This window comes from Amblyomma mixtum, chromosome 10, assembly GCF_055824585.1.
Source record: "Amblyomma mixtum isolate Tamu chromosome 10, ASM5582458v1, whole genome shotgun sequence".
NCBI classification, from domain to species: domain Eukaryota; kingdom Metazoa; phylum Arthropoda; class Arachnida; order Ixodida; family Ixodidae; genus Amblyomma; species Amblyomma mixtum.
This window is the reverse complement of record NC_143021.1, coordinates 64,475,437-64,502,357: the sequence shown is the minus strand read 5'-3', so window position 1 is coordinate 64,502,357 and position 26,921 is coordinate 64,475,437. Positions and strand designations below refer to the sequence as shown.

General features: G+C 45.5%; 2 protein-coding genes across 2 annotated transcripts in view; both read right to left on the bottom strand.

Moving 5' to 3' along the window:
* LOC149325964 (kelch-like protein 10) overlaps positions 1 to 25,585 on the bottom strand; it is a 28,754-nt gene extending 3,169 nt beyond the window's left edge. The window contains exons 1-2 of the mRNA XM_089564431.1: positions 25,356 to 25,585; positions 25,026 to 25,181 (exon numbers count right to left, since the gene is read on the bottom strand). Of these exons, the coding sequence (XP_089420557.1) occupies positions 25,026 to 25,181; positions 25,356 to 25,585 (386 nt within the window). The remainder of the gene's footprint in view (positions 1 to 25,025; positions 25,182 to 25,355) is intronic.
* Positions 1,571 to 12,173, bottom strand: LOC149325965 (uncharacterized). Its single transcript, XM_089563372.1, has 8 exons — positions 10,985 to 12,173; positions 10,860 to 10,901; positions 8,652 to 8,738; positions 6,698 to 6,948; positions 4,426 to 4,585; positions 4,296 to 4,328; positions 3,804 to 3,874; positions 1,571 to 1,615 (listed from the first exon to the last, which is right to left on the bottom strand). The coding sequence occupies exons 4-8, from the start codon at positions 6,923 to 6,925 to the stop codon at positions 1,571 to 1,573; spliced, it is 537 nt and encodes a 178-aa protein (XP_089419498.1). The 5' UTR covers positions 6,926 to 6,948; positions 8,652 to 8,738; positions 10,860 to 10,901; positions 10,985 to 12,173.
* Positions 25,586 to 26,921: the final 1,336 nt, after the last annotated feature.

Sequence of the window (26,921 nt, the reverse complement as noted above, 5' to 3'; positions counted from 1 at the left end):
CCTATAAAGAAGGACGTTGACCGCTATCAGTCAGTCCGGACCGCCGTTTAAGCTTCCTCGAAGCGCGCCCGTTCGACTCCCGGGAAAACACCACTCGGCCAGCATCGGACCAACGAGGCAACGTTCGCCAGTCTGCGGGACGGCATCGTCATGGAACTCTGGTCGTCGGACTGCCACAGTGCCCGGTGAACAAATTGTGTTTTGCTTGTTTACCTCTCTCTCCTGTTTTAGTGCACTCTAGGTGTAATATTACCTCTGTATTGTATTCTCTCTCGAGTTTAACTTTGCACAAGTTGCATCGTTCTGTTAATCACTTTGTATGTGACTGTACTAGTGATTGTGTAATCCTCTGTATCGTCTCTTTGCTGTATAAACTTCGTTTGTTTGTGAACCTGTGGCTCCGACCCATTCTCTGGCTTGCGACCAGCGAAAGCTGGGCACCGAACGCCCAAAAACCTCTTGTCACTTGGTAGCTGGTCTCCGCTGAGTTTGCCACGCTGAGTCGAGGGCATCTCCTTCGAGTCCGAGACCGCTACCCCCACACGCTCTAAGGGTGTCTGGGAGCTTCCCACGTAAAAGTGCGCGAAGTCTGGGTGACAATATATTCTGGCGTCCGCGACAGGACGTTTGGTGTTGCAAGCACAGAGAACGGAGAAAGAGTCGGAAGGAGTTTACGAATCGTAAACGAGTGTTAGCAGCAGAGCGATATTGTGAGGTGCCGCGCCGAAGCGGTTAGTGAGGTTCACCGTGGAGAGGTACTCGTTGCCTTGAGTACAGATTTCGGTCTCCAAATATGAATTTAAAGGAGCTTGTAGAGGTCGGCACCCAGATGGGGTTGTCCGGAGCTCTACTGCGTATATGGGTGGACCAGGAAAGAGAGAAGGCCGAGAAAGAAAGAGAGAGGGCTCGGGAAGAAGCCGAAAAGGAGAGAGAGAGAATTGAAAAGGAAAGGCAGAAGGCTCGAGAAGAAGCCGAGAAAGAAAAAGAAAGAGAATTTGAACGCGAAATGAAGCTGCTTGCCGCGAAACTGGAACTGCAACGTGGTGCGAATCAGTCAGCTGTAGTTCAGAGCACTAGAGAGGAAGGTAGCAGCTTGCGTATAGATGCCAGCAGGTTGCTTCCAAAATTTGATGAAAGAAGGGACGATCTCGACGCATTCCTTAAGCGATTCGAAGGGATCGCAGTGAGCCAGAATTGGTCAAACAGTGAGCGAGCCACCGTTCTAAGCACGTGTCTGAGTGGCGAAGCACTAGGTGTATTCGGGCGACTGTCTCCTGAAGACGCAGCAAGTTATAGCAAGGTGAAAGCCGCTTTGCTTAAAAGATTCCGACTCACCACCGAGGGATTTCGGGACAAATTCCGGACAGGAAAGCCCACAGACGGAGAAACGGCAACCCAATATGTGGCGCGATTAAGCCACTATTTTGATCGGTGGATGGAACTGTCGGAAATCGCACAGGAATATAGTGCACTCCGCGAGCTGCTGATCAAGGAACAATTCCTGAGCAGTTGTCACCCGAACTTGGCGCTATACCTCAAGGAGAGAAGGGCCAAGACCCTCTCCGAAATGCTAGAACTTGCCGACCAATTTCTTGAAGCCCAAGGGGGAACGAATCTGACCAAAATTAAGAATGCAAATTCAGAAAGCGCTCAGAAATCCGACATCCGCGATACTCGATCCAGCCTAAAGCCTCCTTGAAGTGCTACCTGTGCAACAAGACAGGCCGCTACGCATCTAACTGCCGCAACAGCGCCACGAACAGTAACCTTGCAGCTTGTTTTAAGTGCGGCCAGAAGGGGCACAAAGCCGCGGCTTGTTCCAACCCGGGCAAGTCCGTTCCCCAGGTATCGTGCGTGCGAGCCTCCTCAGGTGATCACCTGGAGGAAGAAGACGAAAACGGCTTTGTCGAGCTGAAAAACGGCAAGAAGGTGCCCGTTGTGAACGCGGTGGTGAACGCGCGACCCGAAGCCGGTGTGCACAGGATGCCTGTCTCGGAAGGGAAATTAGGGCCGCGAAGAATTTCAGTGCTGCGAGACACAGGAAGCAGCGCGGTCATCATTAAGCGAGCCTTGGTGCGAGATAAGGATCTCACTGGAACGAAGAGCCTTGTGCGGCTAGTAGACGGATCCTTTAAGCGCTTACCAGAAGCTAGAGTACAGGTGCAGACTCCCTACTACAGCGGTAAACTGACTGCACTTTGCATGGAACGCCCCATATACGACCTCATATTGGGTAACATCAAGGGGGCAAAATTTCCCAAGGACCCAGACGGTCGCCGCGAGGGCGAAAAAGCGGAATCCTGCACGCCAGAGCGTCGCAGCGATCGACAGGGAAAAAGGCGGCGAAGGAAGCGCGAGCAAGCTAGCGCAAGAAAGGAAGAAATAAAAGAATCCCCCAAGAAGGAAGAACGGCAAAATGTAGCGCAGGAACGTTCCGCGCAAGAGAAGCCTTCTTCGCAAGAAACATGCGGAAACAAAGGAAACAGCTGTGAGAAGCTAGAGGATAAGCCAGTGAGTGGCCGCAGCGGAGCACGAACGCCGAAGGAAGGAACGAAAAACCAGAGAAGGACACGCGAAAACAATGTGTCAGGAGTTTCTGCCAAACTCAGCGGAATACACACTCTGGAAATGATTCTCGTGCTGATCGGCACATTGCTTAGGCTGTTTGCTTGCCGCACCGTCGAATTCGCGAAGGATACCAGGAGGGTGTTCACACCGGTCCTTATTGTGAGTCTCTGCGTTCTGATGCAAGTGCTTTGGAACATGTCGCATGTGCATGCCGCCCCGAAAACTTTTTGTATGCTTGGGATATGAAAGAATTTCCCAGGGCAGAAAGCCAAGAGGCAGACATTGACAGAGCGAAAGAATCGCTTAGGAAAGAGAGCCAGGAGTGCTCCCGAATTTTAGAACAGGGCCAGTCTGTTCGCCGTGAACTGTGTAGGCCAAACTTGGAAGTATAGGAGAAAGTATGCCTCATACTTGTGTGCTTCCTGTTTGCAATGTTGTGTTACTGTACTGCCCAATCGCGGTGTGTTTTTATGTGCATTATGAACATTGCATTGAGTTTTGTATGTGAAAACATCGTGGTATTGATGTATGTATTTTCACATGCAGTTTGTGAGCGCATGCATGTGCGCGCGAATTGTACCGTCGAAATGCGGCGTGTTTTGAAGTGTTGTGCAGTGAAGTTTTGAAGTGCAACCTGTCTATTGCACTGTGTTATGTATGTAAAAGCATCAAGGTATTGTAGTATGTATGTTAGCATTCGCCACTGACTTTGTGAGCGCATGCATGGGCGCGCGAATTTTGTGTTTTGTGAATATTGTTACACAATATTCTTAAGTCTAGAAACAGACCAAGTGTCAGGTGCTTGTCTTCTATGTTTTCAATTATTTTATCTTTTATATTGATGAGTGCCTGTTCTGCAGACTTATTCTTCTGAAACCCATACTGAGCACTGCTAAATATATGATGTTTTTCAAAGAAGCTCGACAGCCTGACATATATGGCACGTTCGAATATTTTTGAAAACACTGGTAGAACCGAAATAGGTCTGTAGTTGTTAACATCGGTTTCTCCGCCACCCTTATACACAGGAGTTACTTTAGCAATTTTTAGTTCCTCGGGAAATTCTCCTGACTGAAGCATCTTATTTATAATGTCACTCAGTATCAGGCTAAGTGTATATGCAACATCTTTTATGGGTGGGACTTTTATGCCATCGACTCCAGCAGCGACACTATTCGACAGACTTTGAATTATGTTATATATTTCAGTAGGTGTCGTTGGTACAAGCATAATACCACTGGCAACCACTTCCTAATAAACCCCTGCGCTTCCACCACATCCGCCCCCGTCTTCTCACAGATGGCATCTGCATAAGATAAGCGTTCATTTTAGGCCAGCAGAAAAACTTTGCTCGTTAACAGAAATCAAGATTATTTCAGCAACAGAGAAAACAGAAAGGTCACAAGTACATGTTAACTCAAAGTGCGTGCCAAAATGAAAGGACTACAGTATCCAAATACAACTTGAGGAGAAAATCCACCTGAAAGCTCTTCTAACCAACTGTATAAAGTTGCTGCGACATCACGGTCGACCACTTTGCACAACTAACATATGGGAGCACAAATGGCTGGCAGATACAAGGCACGACTACGATCCATGACAAGAGATGGATGTGACTGATGGGAGGGCTTTCTTTGAAAGGCATCTGCTGACTCATATATCTTCAGATGCACATGGAAGAAAACTGCAGATGACTACCCCCATAAAAACAGTAACAAAATATTCACCTGTAATGAAAAAGAAAACTGGTAAAGTATCAACTGAAAAGAAGAAAAGAAAACAAAGCGCAGCAGAACCTGGTGCATGTTCTTCCACTCATCTTTTAAAATTCAGTTAAAAGCTACTGCAACAACATACCTGTTGCCACCTTGCAAAACTTCAGGGCAATAAATGACCACTTGCCCTTGCGGCCATGGAGGCTGTACATCCTCTGTACAGCCACCCCCATGATGGCGGTCATTATGTTGGAGCCCACCTCCCTCAGGCCCTTGCCCCCCAGGCGGACCAGCTGCTTTCGCTGAAAAGAAACACCACAGGTGCACAAGCTATTAGGCACAAACATCAATTATAATTTCATTTAGTTTAGCAGAATCGAATAGCTAAGACAATTGTGTGACTACCTGTCAACAGCCCATGCGAGTACCTACAATCATAATGCATAATTTCTGTATGATACAATAGCTTGACTAGTTGCTACCAGCAGAAAGCACCACCACCAATATGGACATTCTTTTTTTTCCCAGTTTACTAAGAGCAGGGAAACTTTAGCGATTAAGCAAAGGTGGCCAACTCCTACCCATTATGCTTTGCATCTTGGACATTATTATATTATAACTATAATGCTTTTTGCAGATATCTATGTGGTGGATGTGTTTTCTCTGCACAGCCGTTACGCTAAAATTGATTTGGTTTGTAGAACTTAAAGTTCCAAAGTGACTCAGGCTATGATGAGGGACACCATAGTGGAGGGCTCCGGAAGTTTCGACCACGTGGGGTCTTTAACATGCGCCACTGACATCACACTGCACACGGGCGCCTTGCTTTTCGCCTCCATGGAAAACTGGCCATCACGGCTGGGTTTGAACCTGAGTCTTTGGGTTCAGCAGTCGAGTGCCCTAACCACTGAGCCACCATGGCGGGGCTCACTATCCTGAAATTGAGCAGTCTAATTAATGCTATACAAAGGGCGCTTATTTAAATCCCCAAGCACCTGAGTAAAGCTGCGTGCTTAGCAACCACATTTATTTAAACGATGTTGCTTGTTTTTGGCAGCAGATTAAGTAATGAAATGTGCATAATGCGAGCAAAAGACAGGGAAGAGGTGGGTTAAAGCTGCCCCATCATTTGGGAAACCTAGCCGAAATTAAAGACGCGCTTAGAGAGGACCAACTTCCAGCTGTGTTCACAGCAGTTCATGCAACAGTATATTAACCGAAAGCTCAGCTTCCTGTAAAACAGACCTTACAACATCCTTAATGTTAGCTACAAAGTCCACTGCTGAACTAAATTAAAACAGCACAACAATAAATGACAAATGTAAGGAAAATGAGGGGCTCGTTATGAGACACATGAAGAAAGGCAGCCACAGGCAACAAAAGCATAGGGGATTTTTTTTTTGCTGTTGATCGATGTAAAACAATAATGTAATCACAGAAATATTTGACTGAGAAAAAAAATTTGTTGGAACCAAGTCTGTTATGCAACGACCGGCCACCGGCAGAGCTCTGGAAAACTACATCGAATGGTATTGAGTGACACCATCTGAGAGCAACTGCCCCAAAAAAGCCTGTGACTGCACCGCCAAATACCAAGCTACTACAAGATGTGACAGGTGCAATGCTTCGCACAGAACCAGCATCAGTAGCTTGGTTTGCTGTTTAGCGCTCCTTCTCGCCTAAACGCTCTGATGCGACAGCAGTCTCGCAGGTGGCATTTTCTTTGCATTGCGTGGCTGAAACATGATGTGACAACTGGCACTTGCCGTAAGCAACATTGCGAGCGCCACATGTTCAGCACTGCTACTGAGCCCAACAAATTGATAGGAGCCAAAGAGCAGATAAAGAGAGTCCCCTAACAGCTGTCCCGACACGTGATGCAGTTTTTGCAAGCTCTGCTACCGGCTGGGCATTGCGTACCACTTTTGCTTCCAACAGTAAATCTCACCACACAAGGAATCGACAGGGCGTTCCAGTGAACACTCTCAAAAATTCCTAAAGAAGCGCAAGTTCGATATGGGAAGACAATTTTTTTTTTTTGGAGGAACGATCTCTCAGCAGTGGTGGACATAATTTACTGCATAACTGTGCGTGTGTACCTGCAAATATTTCTTCTATTTTGAACTCCCTATTCTTAGGAATTCCTGAAAATGTTCACTGAAACAGCCAGTGTGTATATCAGCAAGCAACTTTCATGAACAAGACATTTACATTAACAAAACACACTGTGACAGCACACTCCAGCACAACAGTAGGAATTATATCTATGAAGAGCATGTTATTCACAGAGCACGGCATGCAAATACTCTTGGAGCTCAAGATTTCTTCACAAACCTCGGAATTACATTATGCATGCAATTCGTTAGTAGGCATTCATTTTTTCCAGACACGAATTATCAGAAACATTAAATCACCAGTCCAGCAGCCACGCTGTCGTCCTGGACGGCAGCTTCTACAGTGTCCAACTCCTCGGGGGTGAATGCGGGCAGTGCAAGGGTGGGAGGCGGTGGCGAGGGGGACACTGGCCGAGTCCTCTGCTCCAGCTGCCGGTCCGACCGCAGCAGCAGCACGTGATCCTCCAGCCTTTGCAACCGCTGCATTAAGTCGCGCTGCTGCTGTCGGACCTCCAGCACCAGGCACATCAGCTTCAGCAGGGTAGCTGAAACTGAAGCAATCAACAATTTCAGTGAGAGCAGGGTTAACCTGGGCGCAATAATATCATTTGCGCACTGAGGTACAATAAAGAACAGTATGAGGCTAACAGTAGGCAGCAACACACTCTGTACTATGCTCCTAAACTTCCACCAGTTTTTATCCTCCAGGACACTTCTAATTCATGTTCTATTCCTTGCTAGCCTAATTTAAATGCCATAAATGTCACCATGCACTGACAAACACCTAGGTGAAATGGAGCTGCTCTATGTGTGATAGCTAGCACAGAACCTGCAGCCTTGTTGTGTAAAGGACTTCTCAGTCTATGAGCTTCGCCAATTTTTACATTGCTTCATGGGCATTTCCACTGCTATTGCACCATGGCAGAGATGGCAGCAGTTAGTCGCAAATGGATTCTTCCAGTGTCATGAGAAGCATGTGCTAATAGAAGCGAGAAAGCAGAGCAGGCCTGTGACCTTAATATAGCATTGCACCATTTGGAAAGTATTGCTCACGGCAAAACCCACATTGGCCAAAATGCTGGAGGTAGACATCTGTTCTAACTGCAAGTGCTAGCAGGGATCAATGCATTAAAAATGCAACAAAGATAGCCCTTATGGAATTATAGCCCTTAGCTGACAGGCGAAATGCAACAAAGAGGTGGACCAAATGTTTCTTGCTAGGCACAGGAGGTGCCAAACCGTTGAGACATAAAACAAGGTCACATTTATCTCTTACCACGCATCCATTTTGCTGCAGGCAAGACAAGGCTAGCAGCCAGCTGATGTGCTCCACAAGGCAGTTAGACTGTTCAGTTCTTTCCTAAGCAAGAGGTCCTCCTTCAGAGCATGCCACTATTATTGGCTGCTTATCTCCTTCAGCACCCTTTATGGGAGCTTTGTGATAGCGCAATTAATTTTTTTTCAGCACATTTCGCTGCATCCAAGGCACTGCATTGACTTCCAACCAGTAAACTTTTAAAATACTTTGAAAGACAATGAAAAATTACAATATGGGCCTTGCTGACCAACCGCGACCAAGCGACCAAATTATGCTGGTAAGGAAACAAATGCACAGAACATGGGACTACTGTGTAGAGTGCAATTCGTAGGAGTGGCTTCCTGGTGTTGATGTACGCCGAGAGAGGCAACAGAAATGCCAGGATCCAAAAGAACCCAACAAAAGCACAACATACAGCTCTTGGGAAGGGCACACAACAACCACTCCACTATGAATCACAAGAGGAGAAAGCAATGGAAGTACTAGGTTGTAAATTCCAGTACCACTTCAGTTCAATACAATCGTTTTTGAGAAATACATGTGATGGTTTTCAGAGTGACCCCTTTCAAAGCACATAGTTTGAAACTAGAAATGTGCTCCTAGCACCGTTTCAAGAGCCACTGAGGAGAACTCCGTGCAAATATCTTCCTGAATAAGTATATTCTCTAGGTCTTTCTGGGCCTGTTGACTGCTGCTCGGCAGCAGCAGGTACAATGAGAAATTTAAAATTTGCTCTGTTTTTTTTTAAGGCAAAGCAGATCTAGCTTCTATATTTTGTTCTGTCACTTGATACTAGACAAAATAGGAGTGCAATTAAAAGAAAGGAACACAGTGAAAAGACGGGATAAGCAGCATTTGTTCTGTCCTCTCACTTAGTCCCTATGTTTGGCTTGCATTTCTCTTTTTGCACAAAAGTAAACAAAGTGAAAATCTCACCATCAACAGTCCCAGCTGTCGACCCCTCCAGCTTGCTGGGTGGCGCACTGTTTTCGTTCACGCTCTCCCCAGCGTGATTCAGTGGGGCTGGAGATGAACATGCGTCATTGATGGCAATCCAGGAAGTACAGAACACACTACTGTGTACAACCACAATGTCACATTTCTATCCTAATTGAATGCAGAAATGCTACTTCAGGATATTTTTGGAGAAGGGACAGAACAGTTGCATGGCCAGGCTGTTTTTCATACAGGTGATCTTTTTAAAACACAATAGACACAAAATTACGAAGTTCAGAAACAAATTCCTGGTTATATAGAGATGCCCCCCAGGCAATAGTAACACTTCCTTTGGCCGAAAAGATATTTTAATTTGGTTTCAATCACAGGCTGTACAAAGACTTCATAATTCAAAACCCATCAAAACCGACACCTCCATGACAAGTAGTTGACGTGACAACCAATGTCACATCATGCAGATACCTATGACACATAAAAGAACGTTGTGATCCGACTGCGGCGGCGCGTTTCGATGGAGGCGAAATGCAAGAGGTGCCCGTGTGCTGTGCGATGTCAGTGCACGTGAAAGATCCCCAGTCGGCTGAAATTATCCCAGGGCGCTACGGCACCTCCTTCTTCCTTTCTTCTCACACTCCCTCCTTTATCCCTTCTCTTATGAATGTCCACCGAAATGCGAGAGAATTACTGCACCACTTTCTTTCCTGAAAAATCAGTTTTCAATTTTTTAAATATGTGTCTATAGTACTTCAATAATTACATTTCTCATGCACCAGCATGGTGCATTGGTACCGTATTTTCCGGTGTATAAGACGCGGCTTTTTTCAAAAATCTTGCTGGTGCGTCCTATACAAGGATGCGTCTTATATGCGAATTTTTCGGTTTTTTTTAGAGTTCAGAAATTACTCAGGTTCATGTTCAAGCCTTTTTTACCGAAAAAATATCACTAGCAATGAAGCGGTTGTAACACGGTTAATACTTCAATACGGGGACCACCGTGCGCAACTTTTTTTAGGTGAACTTTATCATGAAACGACGGGGATGACGACTTCCGGGATCACAAACACACCACCGTTTCCGAGGCCCCAAGCAAAAGTAATGTGAAATGCCAAAAGATGACGACAATCACGCTTCTCGCCATTGTCAAGACAAGCCAGGAGAAGCCGGCGTTCTTTTTTCAGCCACCCTTTGCCACTTTGTTTGCTCCATGTACGTAGTGCGAAGAGAATATTTCAGTCGCGTTGCCACCAGAAATGGGCGAACTTTTTGATAGCGCATCCGAAGGTGAAGACTTCCAAGGTTTTAAGTAGAAATAAAATGTTCTTATGGACATGTGGGAGAGTTTTTTCGTTTTTCTTTCTTTTTTTCCAAAACGTGGGCAGGAATGGCGTGAGTGTTGCCTTTTTCGACCACTTAGCGTTACTTAAGAATTTCTCACAAGTACGGTGAATTACGTGATGGTCGCGCAAGCGTGTTTAATTGATCCACACTAGCCCAACTGGGAAAACTGGGGTGCGTCTTATATAAGGGTGCGTCTTATATAGCAACTTTTTCAATTACAGCCTGCATATATGGCGGGTGCGTCTTATACACTGGAAAATACGGTACATTTAAAGACACAAAAGAAACTGTCATGGCGAAACCAAAAACAGAGAGCGGAATATATGTCATGTGAATAGAAACCTGTTCGCAGTACTGTTAACGTGGGTAAGAGAGTTTGCCACGAAATGGTTACTGGCAGATTCACTGCTAATCTGAGAGCATGGCAAATGTAAAAAGCTGATGCCAAGTCTGAGCACGTTCCATTTCTCTGCAAGTGCAATTAGCTACGGTGGAGTTTTTTTCCCAGATTTTGCAAGCATACTACCATAAATCCCCAATCAAAACTAACACAATGTCGACCTTACATTAAATAGAAATGAGAAATGGTGTTTTAGTTTTAAGGCGGTTAACATCCAAAGGCGACTCAGGCTATGAGGGACGCCGTAGTGAAGGGCTCCGGAAATTTCGACCACCTGGGGTTCTTCAACGTGCACTGACATCGCACAGCACACGGGCCTCTAGAATTTCGCCTCCATCAAAATTCGACCGCCTTGGCCGGGATCGAACCCGCGTCTTTCGGGTCAGCAGCCGAGCGCCGTAACCACTGAGCCACCGCGGCGGCTTAACAAATGAGAATTCATGTCTTACGTGGTGACGGCAGCTGTACAACATCGTTGTGGCCCTCATTTCCTAAAAAAGAATTGCACATGAACGTCTTGTTGAGTATGCAAAATAATTTCTCATCAATAAAGAAATATGAGAATTTCAATTACCAGAAACTGCCGAGCTTTCTAGGGCTGAAGTGAACTCGTAGCGCCGCACCTTTTTTTCGGCGCTCTTGTAGGTCCTCCAAACATTCTCAATATCTCGACAAAAACCATGTCATCTCCAAGCAACAGAACGGATTTCAAAAAAACAAAACAACTGAAGCCGCCTTACTGGAAATCAAAGAAAAGCTAATTGAAAACATAGAAAATAAACTGCTAACAGTTGGCATATTCCTTGATATGAGGAAAGCGTTTGACTCGGTTAACCATAAGATATTGCTTGAAAAAATGCATTGTTATGGAATACGCGGCGTTCCTTTAACCTTATTTGCTAGCTACCTTGACAACCGATCTCAAACAACTATCATTAACGGTATTTCATCTGGGATCGGTCAGATTGTGTCTGGTGTGCCACAGGGCTCCGTTCTAGGACCAACGTTGTTCTTATTATATATTAATGATATCGTCAACCTTCATCCAGCAGAAAACATTATAATCTATGCAGACGATACTAACGTATTTTTTTCAGGGCAAGATAGTAATATTTTGCAAGCAGCCTCCAATAGTTGGTTATCCCAATTGTCTGTTTGGTTAAAATCAAATAGGTTAGAACTTAATGTCAGGAAAACAAAGTACATACTGTTTAGAGCCAAAAATAAGGAAGTTCCGAACAACATCCAAATTCACTTCGAGCAAGCTCCTATAACTCGTGTCAGCTCTACAATGTTCCTTGGAGTCATTTTTGAAGAACATTTACTCTGGACAGATCGTGTAAACTACATTTGCACTAAAATGGCTCGCTCTGTTGGTATCCTAAATAAATTTCGCACAATACTGCCTCGAAAATTCAAACTACAAATTTATTTCTCTCTAGTCTTTTCGCATGTACAATATTGTTTGTTGATCTGGGGAACGACTACCTCAACCAATTTTGTGAAAGTACTTACTTTACAAAAAAGAGCTGTACGAGCGATTGATAACTTACATTACAGTGAGAGCACGGGTCCTTCCTTCCTCAACCATAGACTGCTAACCATCACGGCCGCTTACCACAAGAAGCTTGCCGTTTATATCAGAAACCTTATGAAAAGAAACTGGCAGACTTTCGAGAGCACATATTTAATTGCCCAAACAGCATACAGTCTTAGGCACCCTCAATACCATGCACCAAAATCTCGTACAAACTATGGGTTCCAAAAACTACCTCACATAATTCCTCATAATTAAACACGTATCCATAATTAACAGAATTGTCACTACAAAATATGTCCGAGGGCTGCTTTGCTGACTTGATGCCCGTTCAGCTGCCTGTATAGCAACACTCAGGCCAACAGACTATCAGTTTGAAAGCCTGTGAAACACTCATGTGGCAGAGGCATTGTTTTATTTACAATTAAAAGTGTGATTCTGGTTTCTAGGATTTAACAGCTTTAAGCTATGAAGAATGACGTAGCGGAAGACTCTAGATTAATTTAGACCACATGGGGTTGTTTAACATGCACTGATATTACAGAGCACAAGCGCATTCTGCACTGCTCCATTTCACCACAGACAGGATGTAACCTGGGCCCTCGGCTCAGCAGCATGGACCACTCAGCCACTGCGACAGGCTAACAATTCAAACTGAACTAAATGTAAACAGCTGGATGAGTTGGTTCTGAATTTGCATTATGAAACACTGTCTCAGTGCACAACAAACATGGATGAGGAAAGAGCACACAACGCAAAGCATCAATTGATGTCTGGCATTTGTATTGTGTGCTCTTTCCTTGTCTGTGCTTTTTGTGTGCCAAAAAATGTTTCATAATGCAAAAAAAAAATTACCATACTAAACCTTTCTGTACTAAATATTATTAAGCATACTGAGTGCAGCACTAATTCTGGGAACTACAGGTCTTCAAAAACAAGGCACTAATGAGTTTCAGAAGTAGTTCATCAGCTTACAAGTGCAATAGCTAACAGTTCATTCTGCTCCTCTTTTTGACAGCTGGCTAAGCGGTGGCTATCAACATGACTTCTTAGTCGTAATTTAGCCATGCAGAGGTGCAGACTCACAGAATCTAGCAAAGAGGCCTTTACAATCGCTGATGAAGCTACCATCAATATGTCTGCAATAAGACTACTTATGGCAAGTGGTAACGACGACCACTGGGCAACGCATCCACTCCCCTCCGAGAGCTGGCTCGGCCTCAGCTTTTGCGAGCCGCGTCACCTCCGAGCTTCTGGCCACAGGCCAGTAGCACTCTTCTTTTGTCTCTGTGAGCCATCCGACAGGAATGACTGCAAGGCAGTCGTCCTCAAGAGGAAACTTCACCACAGCGAATGGTTTTGACATGCTGCACAGAGGAAACACGACAAAAGATTAATGGGGAAACAAGGATTTTTCCCAGACACTGTCTGTGCCATACTCTACTGGCACTTGCCTGTTTGGGTGCCGAAAACTTCACACTACCATGACAACTGACAGGTACTCTTACAACCATCTCGTTCTACTTCGCAACGCACTTCTGAACTTTCATGAGTTGAGAGTTACAAGTGTCACGAGCGCCTGCAATTTGGGACTTATTTAAACAATATTTCTGTGCCTGCTGTCATGTGAACCAAATAACAGCCAGCAATAGTGGCGTGCAACTTCACTGCATTGAACATCAAACTGAGTGCAGTCTACCAGGAGCATAGTGATGAAAAAAGAAACCAGTAAAACGCAAGATTGACCAAATGAGGAAGAGAGAAAACAAGCACGTTCAATTAGCGAGCTCGAAACTAGCACTCGCTATATGTAGAGTCACACTGATCTAGACTTTGTAATACAAGGCTCTGAGTAGCGGGAAGGGACACACATAAATAAAAAGTACTCTCAATTTTTTTTCTGTAACCGATCACTGGCAGGAGCAGCATTACTTCTGGCAGTACAGAAGAATTGTGTTCATTCATCCTGTTCTTGTCACATTTCTCTCATCGCACGGAGACTCGCAACGCAACAATGTCAACACTGCCATGGAGGCATTTGTCAATCAAGCACAAGGCATGCAGGCTGCGACTCTATGACGTCTGACATGCATGCCTGAACCAAGCGATTAGCCTCACAAAAGCAAAAATTGGCGATGAAAAACACTCAACTGCATCGCACGTGGCAACTGGTTGGTCATGTGGGGCGCCGCAGAGAACGGCTCCGGAAATTTCGACCACCTGGGGTTCTTTAGAGTGCACCGATATCGCGCACAGTACACGGGCCTCTAGAATTTCGCCTCCATCGAAATTCGACCGCCGCAGCCGGGATCGAACCCGCGTATTTCGAGTCAGCAGCCGAGCGCCGTAACCACGTGACGACTGTCATTGCGATCATGATCATAATATCTATACACGTACATAAATGTACGATGTGCCGTGAGAAACAAACCCTCTCAGAAGCAATGCGCCAACAAGATTTGCCGGGATAGTGCGTTCACCCTGATGAAGGAACACACAAACACACACGACATTTAGAAGTGCTTCCCTTCGTGTACGTGTGTGTTACTTCATATTACCCCAACCCTTACACGCAGTTACACCTTGCAATGCTCCGCTGAGTTAATCAAAAGACAACTGCTGACAGATGCCTACAGACAAGTTAGATAAAGGGGCGACACACGAGGCGTGCTCATTGTCCTCACTCTTGACAAGTTCACAAGTAAATATTAGCTGACAACTAACATGAAAGGGAAAAAAGGACAGAATGTATACTTACGCAAGCAGTGCCTCCTGGTTCCCCTCGGTGACTCACGCGTGCCGCCACCAAACTTCAAAAAGCTTGAAGAAATAAAAATTCACAAGCGCGCGCTTTGCTGCCAAACGTCCAAACGAAATGACCACAAGCTATGGATTGGGATTGGCTTGGAACGCACGTGGGAGCGAGAGCGGATGCCTACGTTTATGCGTAAAGCGGTAGATAAATACACGTTTAGTTTCGAATAATTTCTTTGAAGCTTAGTGTTGACAACACCGCCAAGAGTAATTTTTATCAATTTTTTTACACTTCAATTTATTAATGAGCAAAACATCTTATTTTACGCGACAGCTAAGATGGAATGGCATGGCTACTTTTGACTACTTTCAGCTCAAGTGTTGGCTCCTTTTAAAATGTTCCCAACGGCAACCCTGCCCGCGAGTCATGCCGCGAGTACCGCGAGTGCTCGCGCTTGTTTTTCTTTTGTGGTGTGGAGGTGTTGGTCGTACTGCCTGTCTGCTGTCCCTTTGTGCGGCTGTTGCGGTCCTCGTCTTTCACCGCAAAGCTTCTGCATTTCGCCATGAATGCAAAGCAACGCAAGTACCGTATCGTTGAAAAAGAATACCGTGAGATCTTGCAAGATCTCGGTATTTCACAACGGCCGGTCGCATCTACGTCTTCAAGCTTGGATCAAGGCGGCAGGAAACGATCGCACTCCGAAACATCAGTCGACGTACGCACCCCCCAACTCTTGCTACCGTCCGAAGCAACCACGCGACGCAGAAGCGAAGTGCGCGCTGAAGACGCGTGATTGAAATCTATGAGCGTAATCAATATGAAGACGATTAACCGATAGCGATTAATACGTCCCTATCGAAAAATCCCGTATATATGTGTCATATATGTCTGGTTCATACGAGATTATGGAATATCTCGTATGATTAAGGAATATCTCGTATGTGTCATATGACACATATGTGTCATATGTGTCTGGTTTACAATTTTTGGGAAAGGAAAGGGAAGGGCTGGGGTGGAATTATAAGGCAATTAACAATAAAATAGCTTCCATTGAAGTTAGTAAACTAAAGAAAGTAAAAAAAAAAAATTCGGACGCGAAAAAAAAACTACGCCGCCGTTCCGGATTCGAACCACCGACCTAGAGATCTACAGCTCACTACACTACCCACTACACCACTGCTGGCTTTTTTTTTTGTCTTTATTGCCTGTTTTGACAGATTACAACAGATCATAAACAGATGTTCTGCGCTGCACACTCAAACAACAAGAACGGACATGTGTTTCACTCGCGTGAGAAAATCAAAACTGTCTCAGGGAACACAACTCTCCCATCAACTCGATAACTTCATCTCCAAAACATAGCTCCTTGTACACTTCACGTAGCTTAAATATGTTTTCTTTGAAGTAATCGCGGACAGAACGCGCATCTTCATCACAGTGTCGTACAGCCATCCTGCTTCGCCAAATACTGTGCAGGCCAAGCAGGAAAATTACATCATATTTATAAAGATCCGGCTCTATGTCCAGGAATCGTATCCCATACGGCGTTAGGGGTAAGTCTTTCTTTATTGCACGCTGGAGCACGTCCCAAAAGAGCAGCGCATCCCAGCAATCAATAAAAACGTGTTCTATTGACTCTGGTTTGCGACACAACAAGCAGTCAGCACCCCATGGTAGAAACAATCCCTTTTCCTCCATCCATGTTTTAACCGGCAACGTCCCAGTGTGTAACTTGAAGAAAAACGTCTTCACACCCGCTGGCACCAACATTTTTCGTACTCTTTTTAAAACATTTCCTGCTTGGCCTCCACTATACATAGATCGATAGATTGGCTCCGGGAAGACAGAGTCGAGCAAATCTTTTAACAATTTCTTACGCGTGACATTAGAAAGATATTCCAAACTGAAGCGCGCATTCAGAAACCGGAAAGCAAAGACCACTTCTTTCAAAAACCTACTTGCACTGTATCTCATCCCGTCCACACTGGAAATAACATAGTTTGGCAAAGCCGAAGAAAGCCTCACTTGAATAAATGTCCGCAGGAAAGGGTCGCGTTGATCTCGAAGAAACAGAAATCTTGACACCACCTGCCTCAGGTACAAGTGTGGCAAGGAAAGACCCCCTTTTCTCAAACGCAGAAATAAATTATCACGTTTAGTCCTCTCCCATGAGGACTGCCAAACAAAAACTGCGAAGAGACGATGAAACTTTTGAATGCTAAGTCGAGAGCATGAAAGGACCTGCAACAAATAGCACACTTTTGAAACCAGATATAGATTGCATATGTTTGCGCGCGTGAATACAGACAGTTCCTTCCCCGACCATTTCTGTGCACGCGTGGAGAGTTCTTGAATTTTCTCCTTCCAAAAGTCATCGTTATCTCGATACTTGTCAAGAGGTACACCTAGGTATTTGGAAGGAACATGTGACCATTTTACACTTGCATGAAACAAAGGCGCTGATGCCCATTTCCCATGCCAAAGGCCCGCACACTTGTCCAGGTTAACAACGCTATTGGTTACATCACAAAATCTACGAACAACCGACATCGCATGTTCTATGCTGCTGTGGTCACTACAGAAAACTGCCACATCATCGGCATAAGCCAATACTTTAATTTCACATGCTTCCAGTTCGAAACCACGAATACAGCTGTTATTTATTACATTTCGGCAAAGTGGCTCCAGGTACAGAGCGAAAAGTAGCGGTGACATTGGGCAGCCTTGCCGCACGGATGCTCTAACGGCAATTCTGTCTGTGAGCTCTCGGTTAACAACCAGATTCGTGGTACAGTTGCTATAGGCCATTTTAACCCCTTTTAAAATAACTTCTCCAACACAGACATGTTCAAGGATTTTAAAAAGAATGTCATGACATACACGGTCAAATGCCTTCTCTAAATCAATTTGCAACATTGCGACTCGCCTAAAGTCAGCGTCACAGCATTCCAGTATACTCCGCGTGACATGAACATTCGTGAAGATGGTCCGCCCTTGAATTCCACACGTCTGGTGGGGGCCAACCAAGATGTCCATAACTGATTGTAAACGTTTGGCTAATACTTTCATAAAAATTTTATAATCAACATTAGTAAGCGTTATCGGCCGATAACCTGTAACTTGCTTAAGCTGAGCAGGATTGTCAGTTTTCGGTATAAGTACTGTATGTGCACGAGAAAACGACGGTGGTAAAATACCAGTTCTAAATGACTCTTCATAAACGCGTTGCAAAATGAGAGCAGTTTCACGTTTGAACGCCTTATAAAATTCTGCTGTTATCCCGTCAGTACCTGGCGATTTCCCCAAGTGAAGCTCATCAATAGCGCATTCCAATTCCGCTGTTGATAAGTCGGCAGACAGGATGTCAGTGTCTTCACTGGTCAGTCGGGGTAATAGACTTAAAAATTCATCCTGAAAGGCCTGTACATCTGCCGATTTGGAAGCGAACAAATCACGGTAATGCTCACTGAAAGCCTCTCTTATCGCCTTGGGATTGTCTGTCAGAATGCCTTTGTTTTCAATTTCTACGATATCTTTTCTTCTAGCGTATCTTTTTTCTGTCGTCAAATTTAGCCTACTGGGCATATCATCTGCCAGCAAGCGATCTGCTCGTGCACGAATTGCAGCTCCCTGAAACAATGTCGCATCGATAACCTCAAGCTTTGCTTTAACTTCGCTGATAAGGTCACTGTATAGTCCCGGAGCTCTATTTTCCTCTGTAATTAATTCTTTCAACATCTGTTTTAGGTTCTTCTGTTTCGCTTTCTCAGCAGTTTTTTCCATGCCAGCAGTGGTGTAGTGCCTTCTGAGAAAGCACTACACCACTGCTGGCATGGCAAAAACTGCTTTACATTTCGATGACAAGACTTATGCTATGCTTCCCACTACTTTAGAATTGGACGGTTAGGTGCGAGGACAAATGTTTATTTTTAAGGTATAAGGAGCTGAACTACAGCCGATTGCACTTCCACTGATATTGTGGATCTTGATGTGCTCTGTGATAAGCACTGAAAGATCTGATATTTGTATGTATTTTAATTTTCACAGCGCCTGCACCATTGATCGTAGTACTCTCATTGCGCACATATTGTTAACTACAGTCGGAGCTCTTGCATGAAAATACCTGGCGTTATTAGCTCAACTAAGCCCAGAAGGCAACATTTGCCTTCTGGCTGAACGTTTGTCCAAGCACATTGGAAACGCCTAACGTCATACTGTTTGGATAGGCGCGGTTTACAACAGGAGGGCACAAGCAGAGAATCAAGGAGAAAAATACTTGAAACAGGCCAAGAGTTTTTTTTATGCGTTGGTTGGGCACTTGTTAATCGCTTGTTCATCCCTTCTTTTCCGCGTGTTTCAAACAGCAAGGCCCACTCTATGAGAGGCACTCATCAGCGGCTATGTGTTTCGCACGAGATTGATGTAAGCTGATACGGTGCATATCGGAGCTCTTGTGTACGCACGAGTGTCGCGTGTCAGTTAAGGTATGCCACATATGTAATCCATACAAGTCACCTTTCCGTAGCGCGTGAACTACTATATATGCAGCAGATGTGTTCATCTGTGACATTTGTGACGCGTATGAGCTCGTACGCAGCCTATACGCGTTCATACGAGACACATTAATTTGTGACACACATGAACTCGTATGAAGTATATGTGCTGATACGAGGCGCATTTGTCGACACATATGGCTCATATGGTGCTCATATGAGTCAAACGAGGCACATATGAACTCGTATGAAGCCTATATGTGTTCATATGAGGCACATATACTGACACATATAACTCATATGGGCTGCATACGAGGCAAAGGGAGAGAACGAGTACCGTGGAGGCGCAATGCCTTCGCATTCTTCCAATTCGAGTTCCCGCAGACGATGTAACGTTTTTTTCTTAAGCTATATGTATCTCTTATATAAGCGCATGGTCAGCGCTGTCCTATCATGGAGCAAACGCACGTTACTGTTTACCCATTCCTGCTTTAATGGAGTGCTCGACACGATGCGCCATGCATATATGTTTTGGTGCTGTTCTGCAGGTATACCGCATTAACTGCGACGCCCAAGCACATCAAGGTACAGCGGATCTAACGTTAGAATCGAGAAGTTATTTTTATAAAATGCTATTTGTAGTTTTTGAAATTCAGGCCTGAAAATCGGTGCTGCATGTATGTTTCTCCGACTCGCATTCTTTCATTGCACGACTGGACTTTTTACATTTACACAGAACGAAGACCACAACCTTAAAGGGGGAAATAATCGCATGCATGCATGCATGCAACTTTGCATATTTTAGTTTAAAAAACTGAGATTTAAAAAATCTCACAGGAGGTTATGCGGGTTTTTACGAAGATATCATTATCTACGCCCCGAACTATATATGCTTATAAATAATTAACAATGTGCGAGCTATATATATATATATATATATCGCGCCTATCGCCGCAATTGAGAAAACTAAGAAGTCACAATAGCAACTGCATGATGCTTCATAGCAGTCGGCACTTCAAAGTTGCGTTGCCTATTGCAGGAATTGGCCAGCTTCTAAATATGGCAAAGTCAATGCAGGGGAAACATTCGAGAAAGTGGTCCAATACTGCCAACTTCTAAAAATGGCTGAGCCAAGGCGGGTGAAACGTCCGAGAAATTGGTCCAATACTACCAACTTCTAAAAATGGCTGAGCCAAGGCGGGGAAAACGTCTGAGAAACTGGCCCAATAGACCTTATGCAAAATTGCTGCCATCTATCGGAGAAAAGAAGAACCAGTGGAAAGCCGCCATGTTGGAGGATGACTGAAGCTCATTCCGCCTCTGCTCTATGGATTTAGGCGTGCCCCGCGTTAGCTTCCTTACTGCTGTGCTGGCTCGAAAATCTCATTTCCTGTCACTTGAGCCTGTAAACATGACTGAATGGTCAGTCGACCTGTTTTTGCTGCCCAAGTTTCCAAGTGACTTCACAGACACTTACTACGCGTCCAAAACACTTTCCGAACGCCACCGGGTACGGAGCTACAAGTTTTTCACGGTGTCCTACGTCAGTTTACCGACGCTGAACACCAAGAAATGTACAAAGCAAGTGTAATTTTCGTTTACGGCTACAAATGTGCGCATTTCAGTCTAGTTTGAGACAGTTTTTATTTGCTTCGATACTTTTTGCGAACGGGCTTGCCGCTTGAATTGCTGTTGTGGTAACATTTTCTGTGTGTTGCGTCGGCGCCGAAAGCAAACGATAGTAAACCTCACATGCTGGTAGTGTCGAAAAAAGTGGCCTCTCAACATCCGACGCTTTTCATTTTCCTTGAAAAGTTTGTACAGGATTTGTTTGTTTGCCCTAGTGCCCTAGACAGAAAAAGGAAACGCTTTATTATTATTACCGGGCACATACACGCCTAGGTTCCCGCACGACCCCACTACACAAGTGTTTACCATTCTTGGTCTATCGCTGTTAAAAACAGGTAGCCCGTGAATGCAGCAGTGTCTACGGTTTTACCATGACGAGCAAGCAGTTGTGCACTGAGATTTTTGGAGGATTGTACACGCGTTATGCATTCCTGCTACTAGTTGGAACTATGGTACCTCTTGAGCGGCTTCACTTACGGTAATTTTTTTTTTTACACAACACACGGCTTCGTGCAAACCGGCCGGTTAAGTGAAATCGCTACATGCATACAAGCCGTCGGTCCACAAAATAGGCACCTTTCCCTGGTCTAACAGAAACGATTGACTGACTTGCAGAGCGCAAACGCTCCGTGTCACGGGCACTTGAACCTTGCTAGTGTTTCCGTCGGAACAAATATTCGCACTAAAAACTAACGCGTGTAACCGCTGCGGCGGATAACGCTACGAGCGACGGTTCCCACAAAGCGCGAAACGTACCACTGAACAGCTGATCACGATTACTCTCTTGCGAGGCCGATAATCGCAGCCCTTCACGGGCAACCGCAGGAGAAAAAAAAAGCATTTGTGTGATATTTTCTTCGTGCCTACAAAGCTTATTTCTAAATTCATTTGCTACATGGTGATAACGAAATGTGTTGCGCGATGTCTCGACATGTAGCGACGGTTCTGCAACATTTGTGCCGCGGATGTCGGGGATCGCAGTCCAAAAATAGAAATGCGCTCAAATCAAGCCCTCTTGCCATTTCTCCCTGGGCGTCTTTGTGACTCTTCTGCGTACAGCAAGGCACTAAGCAATATGTGGGCATACTGAGGACGGTCAAACTCGAGCGCGCGCGACGAGCGTGCACCAGTACGTGCTGTGAATCCGGCGGCTATCCTCCAACATGGCGGATCGCGCGCGGCGACCGCTAGATGGCAGTGCATTTCGCATAAGGTTCGCAGGGCATCTATAGCAAGCTCGCAATAATGGAAATAGACGAAGAGGGGAAGGACAGCCTAGGAAGTGATCATAAACGTATTAGTCTACAGTTGGGAGCCCTAGTCAAAAGAGAAATGCAACGAAGTCCAAAAGACAACGCAAAATTAAATGATGAACAAATAGCGCTAATATCAGCCGATATAGAAGAAATAATTGAGAAACGCCACATGGAAAATTGGGATTATAATCGGTTGGAACTGCTCATCGCTACAAAAATGAAACAAGTGAAAGGAGTTAACCGCTGGAGAGGAAAGAGGAAGCCACGAAGCTGGTGGAATATGGAAATTAAGGAGGCCATCGAACAACGACGGGTGGCTTCAAGGGAACACAGAGAAGCAAAGAGGGCGCAGTTATCTGTAGAGGAAATAGGAAAAAAATGGGAATCTTATCGACAAAAGAAACAGCAAGTTCAGGTCCTAGTCCAGGCTAAAATAAAGCAGTCCTCTGATAAATGGCTGGCTGAAGTTCGCGAGGCAAATAAAGGGGGGCCAAGAAAATTCTGGAACCATATAAGCTGGTTGGGAAAAACAAATCAAAGAAAGCAGGAACAGATTATAGATGCTGAGGGAAAATGTTTGGAGGGAGACGATGCTGTGGACTACATTACGTCATTTATAGCTGCGTCTTTTAGCGACGCCAATGGGGTAATCTCCCCAAGTGAGGCGGCAACACAGGACAGCACAAAAGAGAACAGCTTAGAACTGACTAGTCTTAACTGGGAAAAGGCGGAAGCGAATATTCCTAAAACCACATCCGCAGGGATAGACGAAATTCCAATTAAGCTGATTAATGAACTTGGCCCAAGAAGCAAGGACGCGCTGATAAAAGCATTGGAGGCAGTCATAACAAATCAGCAAATTCCGCACAGCTGGAGACAGAGTAAAATGAATTTGATTTATAAAGGGAAAGGAGATAAGATGAACATAAAATCCTTCCGTCCGATTACGATAACATCTGTTATGTACAGGCTGGCAATGCAGGCGGTGAAATTAAAAATGCAGTCATGGGTAGAAGGGAATAGGATACTCGGAGAACTTCAGAATGGGTTCAGAAGGGGTAGGCGGTTAGATGATAGCCTGTTCGTGCTTACCCAATGCATAGAAATAGCTAAGGCGGAAAATAGACCTCTGTTTATAGCCTTTCTAGACATAAGCGGTGCATACGATAACGTGAACAGGGAACTCCTGTGGAGCATATTGAAAGATTTAGGTATTGGTGATGAGGTAATTGATTTTCTACAGGAAATCTACCGAGATAATGAAGTTGAAATTACATGGGAAGGGAAAAAAAGTACCACAACTGTAGGGGTGCACAAAGGATTAAGGCAAGGTTGCCCTCTATCACCGCTGCTGTTCATGCTTTACGTGATAAATATGGAAAGAAGGCTAGAAGAAAGTAATCTGGGTTATAATCTATCGTACAGATTAGGCGGAAATGTAGTTGAGCAGCGACTCCCGGGTTTAATGTATGCGGACGATATTGTACTGTTAGCAGATAGCCAGGAAGATTTACAAACTTTGGTTAATTGCTGTGGAGACGAAGGAGACGCTCTAGGATTCAGTTTTAGTGCAACTAAATCAGGTGTGATGATTTTTAACGATACAACTGATCAGGTGCTTACAATACAAGGCCACGAAATACCCAAAGTGGCCGAATACAAATACCTCGGGATATGGCTAAACGAAGGGCAGATATACACGGAAAAGCATGAACAGGCTCTTAGGGCAAAAGGACGAAGAGACGCCGGGATAATGAAACATAGGGCATTATGGGGGTACAACAAATATGAAGTACTAAGAGGTATTTGGAAAGGAATAATGGTGCCGGGACTTACTTTCGGCAATGCGGTTCTGTGCTTAAGGGCAGAAGTTCAGTCGAGATTAGACGTAAATCAGAGAGCTGTTGGAAGATTAGCACTAGGTGCCCACGGCAAAACCACAAACGAGGCAGTACAAGGGGATATGGGCTGGGCATCGTTTGAGGCACGGGAAGCTAAGAGTAAAATACTATATGAAGAACGCCTGAGGAAATTGGACGATAACAGATGGGCAGCTAAGGTATTTAAATATTTATACAGAAAGAACGTTGACTCACAGTGGCGGAAAAGAACTAGAAAACTAACCAGTAAGTATGCCGGTCATGAGGACGGAGAAAGAAAGAGCATTAAACGACAGGTTAAAAACGCGGAAGTTAAAAATTGGATGAATTCAATGGAAAAGAAACATAGTGTAGAACTATATCGATTCTGGAAAAGGCAGATCAGGAAAGAATTTTTCTATGATAACTCAAGAGGCAGTGCCCTACTTTTTGAAGCTAGATCAGGGTGTCTTAGAACGCGCAGCTACAAAAAGAAATTTAACGAAGAAGATGACACATGTGCAGTGTGTGGTAGATCTGTGGAAACAATTGAACACCTCATAATCAAATGTGATGGTATCCATCCGGATGTCGATGCAGGCACAGTCACTCTTTCTGAGGCCCTAGGGTTTAAAGATAACAATGGTCATGTAAATAAATCTGCAGTGGAAGTCAGCAAAAAGCGATTGGAGGATTGGTGGTTGAAAAGCAGAGATGTGGCATAAGGTTAGAATAGTAGGAAACCGTAGGCAAAGTTGATGGAGAATCTTAATGAGAATTGCCAACACAGTAAACAAAAAAAATAATAAATAAAGAAAAGCTGAGCATGGTGGCAATTGCCACCACCCCGTTTCAAAGGGGGCGCTCCTATCCATCCATCCATCCATCCATCGGTCTATACTGCCAACTTCTAAAAATGGCTGAGCCAAGGCTGGGAGAACGTCTGAGAAACTGTTCCAATACTGCCAACTTCTAAAAATAGCTGAGCCAAGGCTGGGAGAACAGAGGCAACGCGGGGCCTTCACACGGCTGTCGTTTGCCAACTCAGATCCTACATTTGACCGATGTCATGTGCTGCTTGGGACCTGCTTGTGCAATGGTTCCAGGTGAAAGAAGAGCGCCATCTCGAGGACCATGACGCAGTTCTCCACGTCCACGTTTCGCGAGATGAACGCACAGCACTCACTGAGCAGGCCATGAACGAGCAACTGGTCCGCGGCAACGGTGAGGTCTTCGACATTAGCAGAGTGGTTTGTTGGGCGAGTTGGTTTGCCATATTGAAATATACCTGCGCTTAAAAGACACGGACTGAAAGATAGAGACACACACACATAGCGCTGGAAGCGCTATGTGTGTGTGTCTCTATCTTTCAGTCCGTGTCTTTTAAGCGCAGGTATATTTCAATCTTCGACATTGTCGGTCGTGATCGCCGCGTCGCCGACGCTCGCGTAATTCACGACGGCCTTCAGCGCCTCCTTGCTTACCCCGGGGATGAGGAAGTCACCTCGACTCGCCTGGGACAGCGGCCCGTTGAAGAGTGCGTCGAAGTACTCGCTGCAGGCGCTGAGGTCCTCCTTGAACACGGCGAAGAACCCGTCATCGGAGGTTCGCAGAAGGGCCACTGGGGTCGGGACAGCGTCGCTCATGACTCAAGTAGTCGCATCCGAGGGCTGCTCTGTACGGCGAGTTCTGTCGGTCACTCTCCCGATGCCGCTTTTTTTTTTTTTTACCGCGATCGGCAGCAGGTCAGAATGCAAGTTCCGGAACGATTGTGAGTCGAGGGACGAACTCGCCTTTGTCTCTGGAAGAACGCGCGGGCTGTGAAATCGAGAGGAGCGAAAATTTAGACGCGGCGTAAATAGAATTCAGTCTTGCTTCTCGGGGTCTCGCTGTGATCGCGGCAAGTGCCAAGGGTGGGCCCAAGGCGCAAAGCGCGCGCGAATGTTGGTGTTAGTGAAAGCAAAGAAGTTTGGCTTAATTTCAAATTGTGGGGTCCTGTTCATGTGTAGATGACGGAGTCATTAGGTGAACGCGCCGCTGGCAGTCCCAGAAAAATGCTGCAGCAGTCGCTGCTTTAATTTTATTAAAGCTTTGCTTGCTAGATTCGCCTGACTCCGTCTGAAACAGAAGCAGACCGATTTTACTTATGAATAGTTTGCCGTTATTTCTCTTCTTTTTTGCGTGTGATTATGTGTTCTCGCGCCGAGTGTCAAGAGCGTCGTTTTCTTCCTGCACACTCGTGTTTCTTTTGCATCTCCTGTTTTGAATTTGTAGATGATGATGATGATGTAAACATTTTTAATTATACCTAAAATTGGCGGTCGGCCTTGTGAGGACCTCGTCCCCTGTGGTTGGCTTCCCCACAGTGCACCCTTCTTAGCCGTGTTGCTCCCCGTAATGCACCCTCTTTAGTCGGGTTAGTTGCGTTAACGAACAGGGGAGGGCGCCGGCTTCGAAGCCACATGAGCGCCACGGATGGCGTGATTACTGCGCGCGCGCGAGGGGGAGGCGGCCCTCTTCGGCTGGGGATTTGGCCGCGTTCGTACGGGTCGCGCGGCGCTCCGCTCTTCCCCGGCGGGCCCCTCGTGGAGGGAACTTGGTCCCGCCAGCTCATCCTGTCTGGCCTCGGAGTTTCCCTCTTGCCCTAGCGTGGGCGAACGCTAGCTCTTTACCCTGCTGGTGAGTCAGACGTCCTCGATTCCTCAGCGTATTTTGTTGCTAGCTGGCGTTATTGTTGCTGTAGCAATAAATGCCGGTTTGTGTAAGCCAGTGTGTCGTTCCTTTGTTTCCTCAGAGCAAGGCCCGCCGTGGTTGGCGTGGGCGCGGTAGCGTACGCAACCACGGGGTGGGGTCCCGGTGGCTTTGAACTGCGTCAGCCGCAGTTAAATGGGGAGAACGTATTTATCTCCCTAATTAAAACGCCTACAGCCTCTGGAAGGCGATCGGACGTTGCAGCTGCTCTTGCCCTTTCGGTCAGCTCCT

Excerpts from the sequence above, each read along its gene's own strand:
- LOC149325965 (XM_089563372.1), bottom strand. The coding sequence starts at position 6,925 with ATGTGCCTGGTGCTGGAGGTCCGACAGCAGCAGCGCGACTTAATGCAG. Across the intron at positions 4,329-4,425 it reads GTTTTGCAAGGTGGCAACAG|TTGATACTTTACCAGTTTTC; the intron begins GTATGTTGTTGC and ends TCTTCTTTTCAG. Across the intron at positions 1,616-3,803 it reads TTAGGAAGTGGTTGCCAGTG|ATTCGTTCCCCCTTGGGCTT; the intron begins GTATTATGCTTG and ends AATTTTGGTCAG.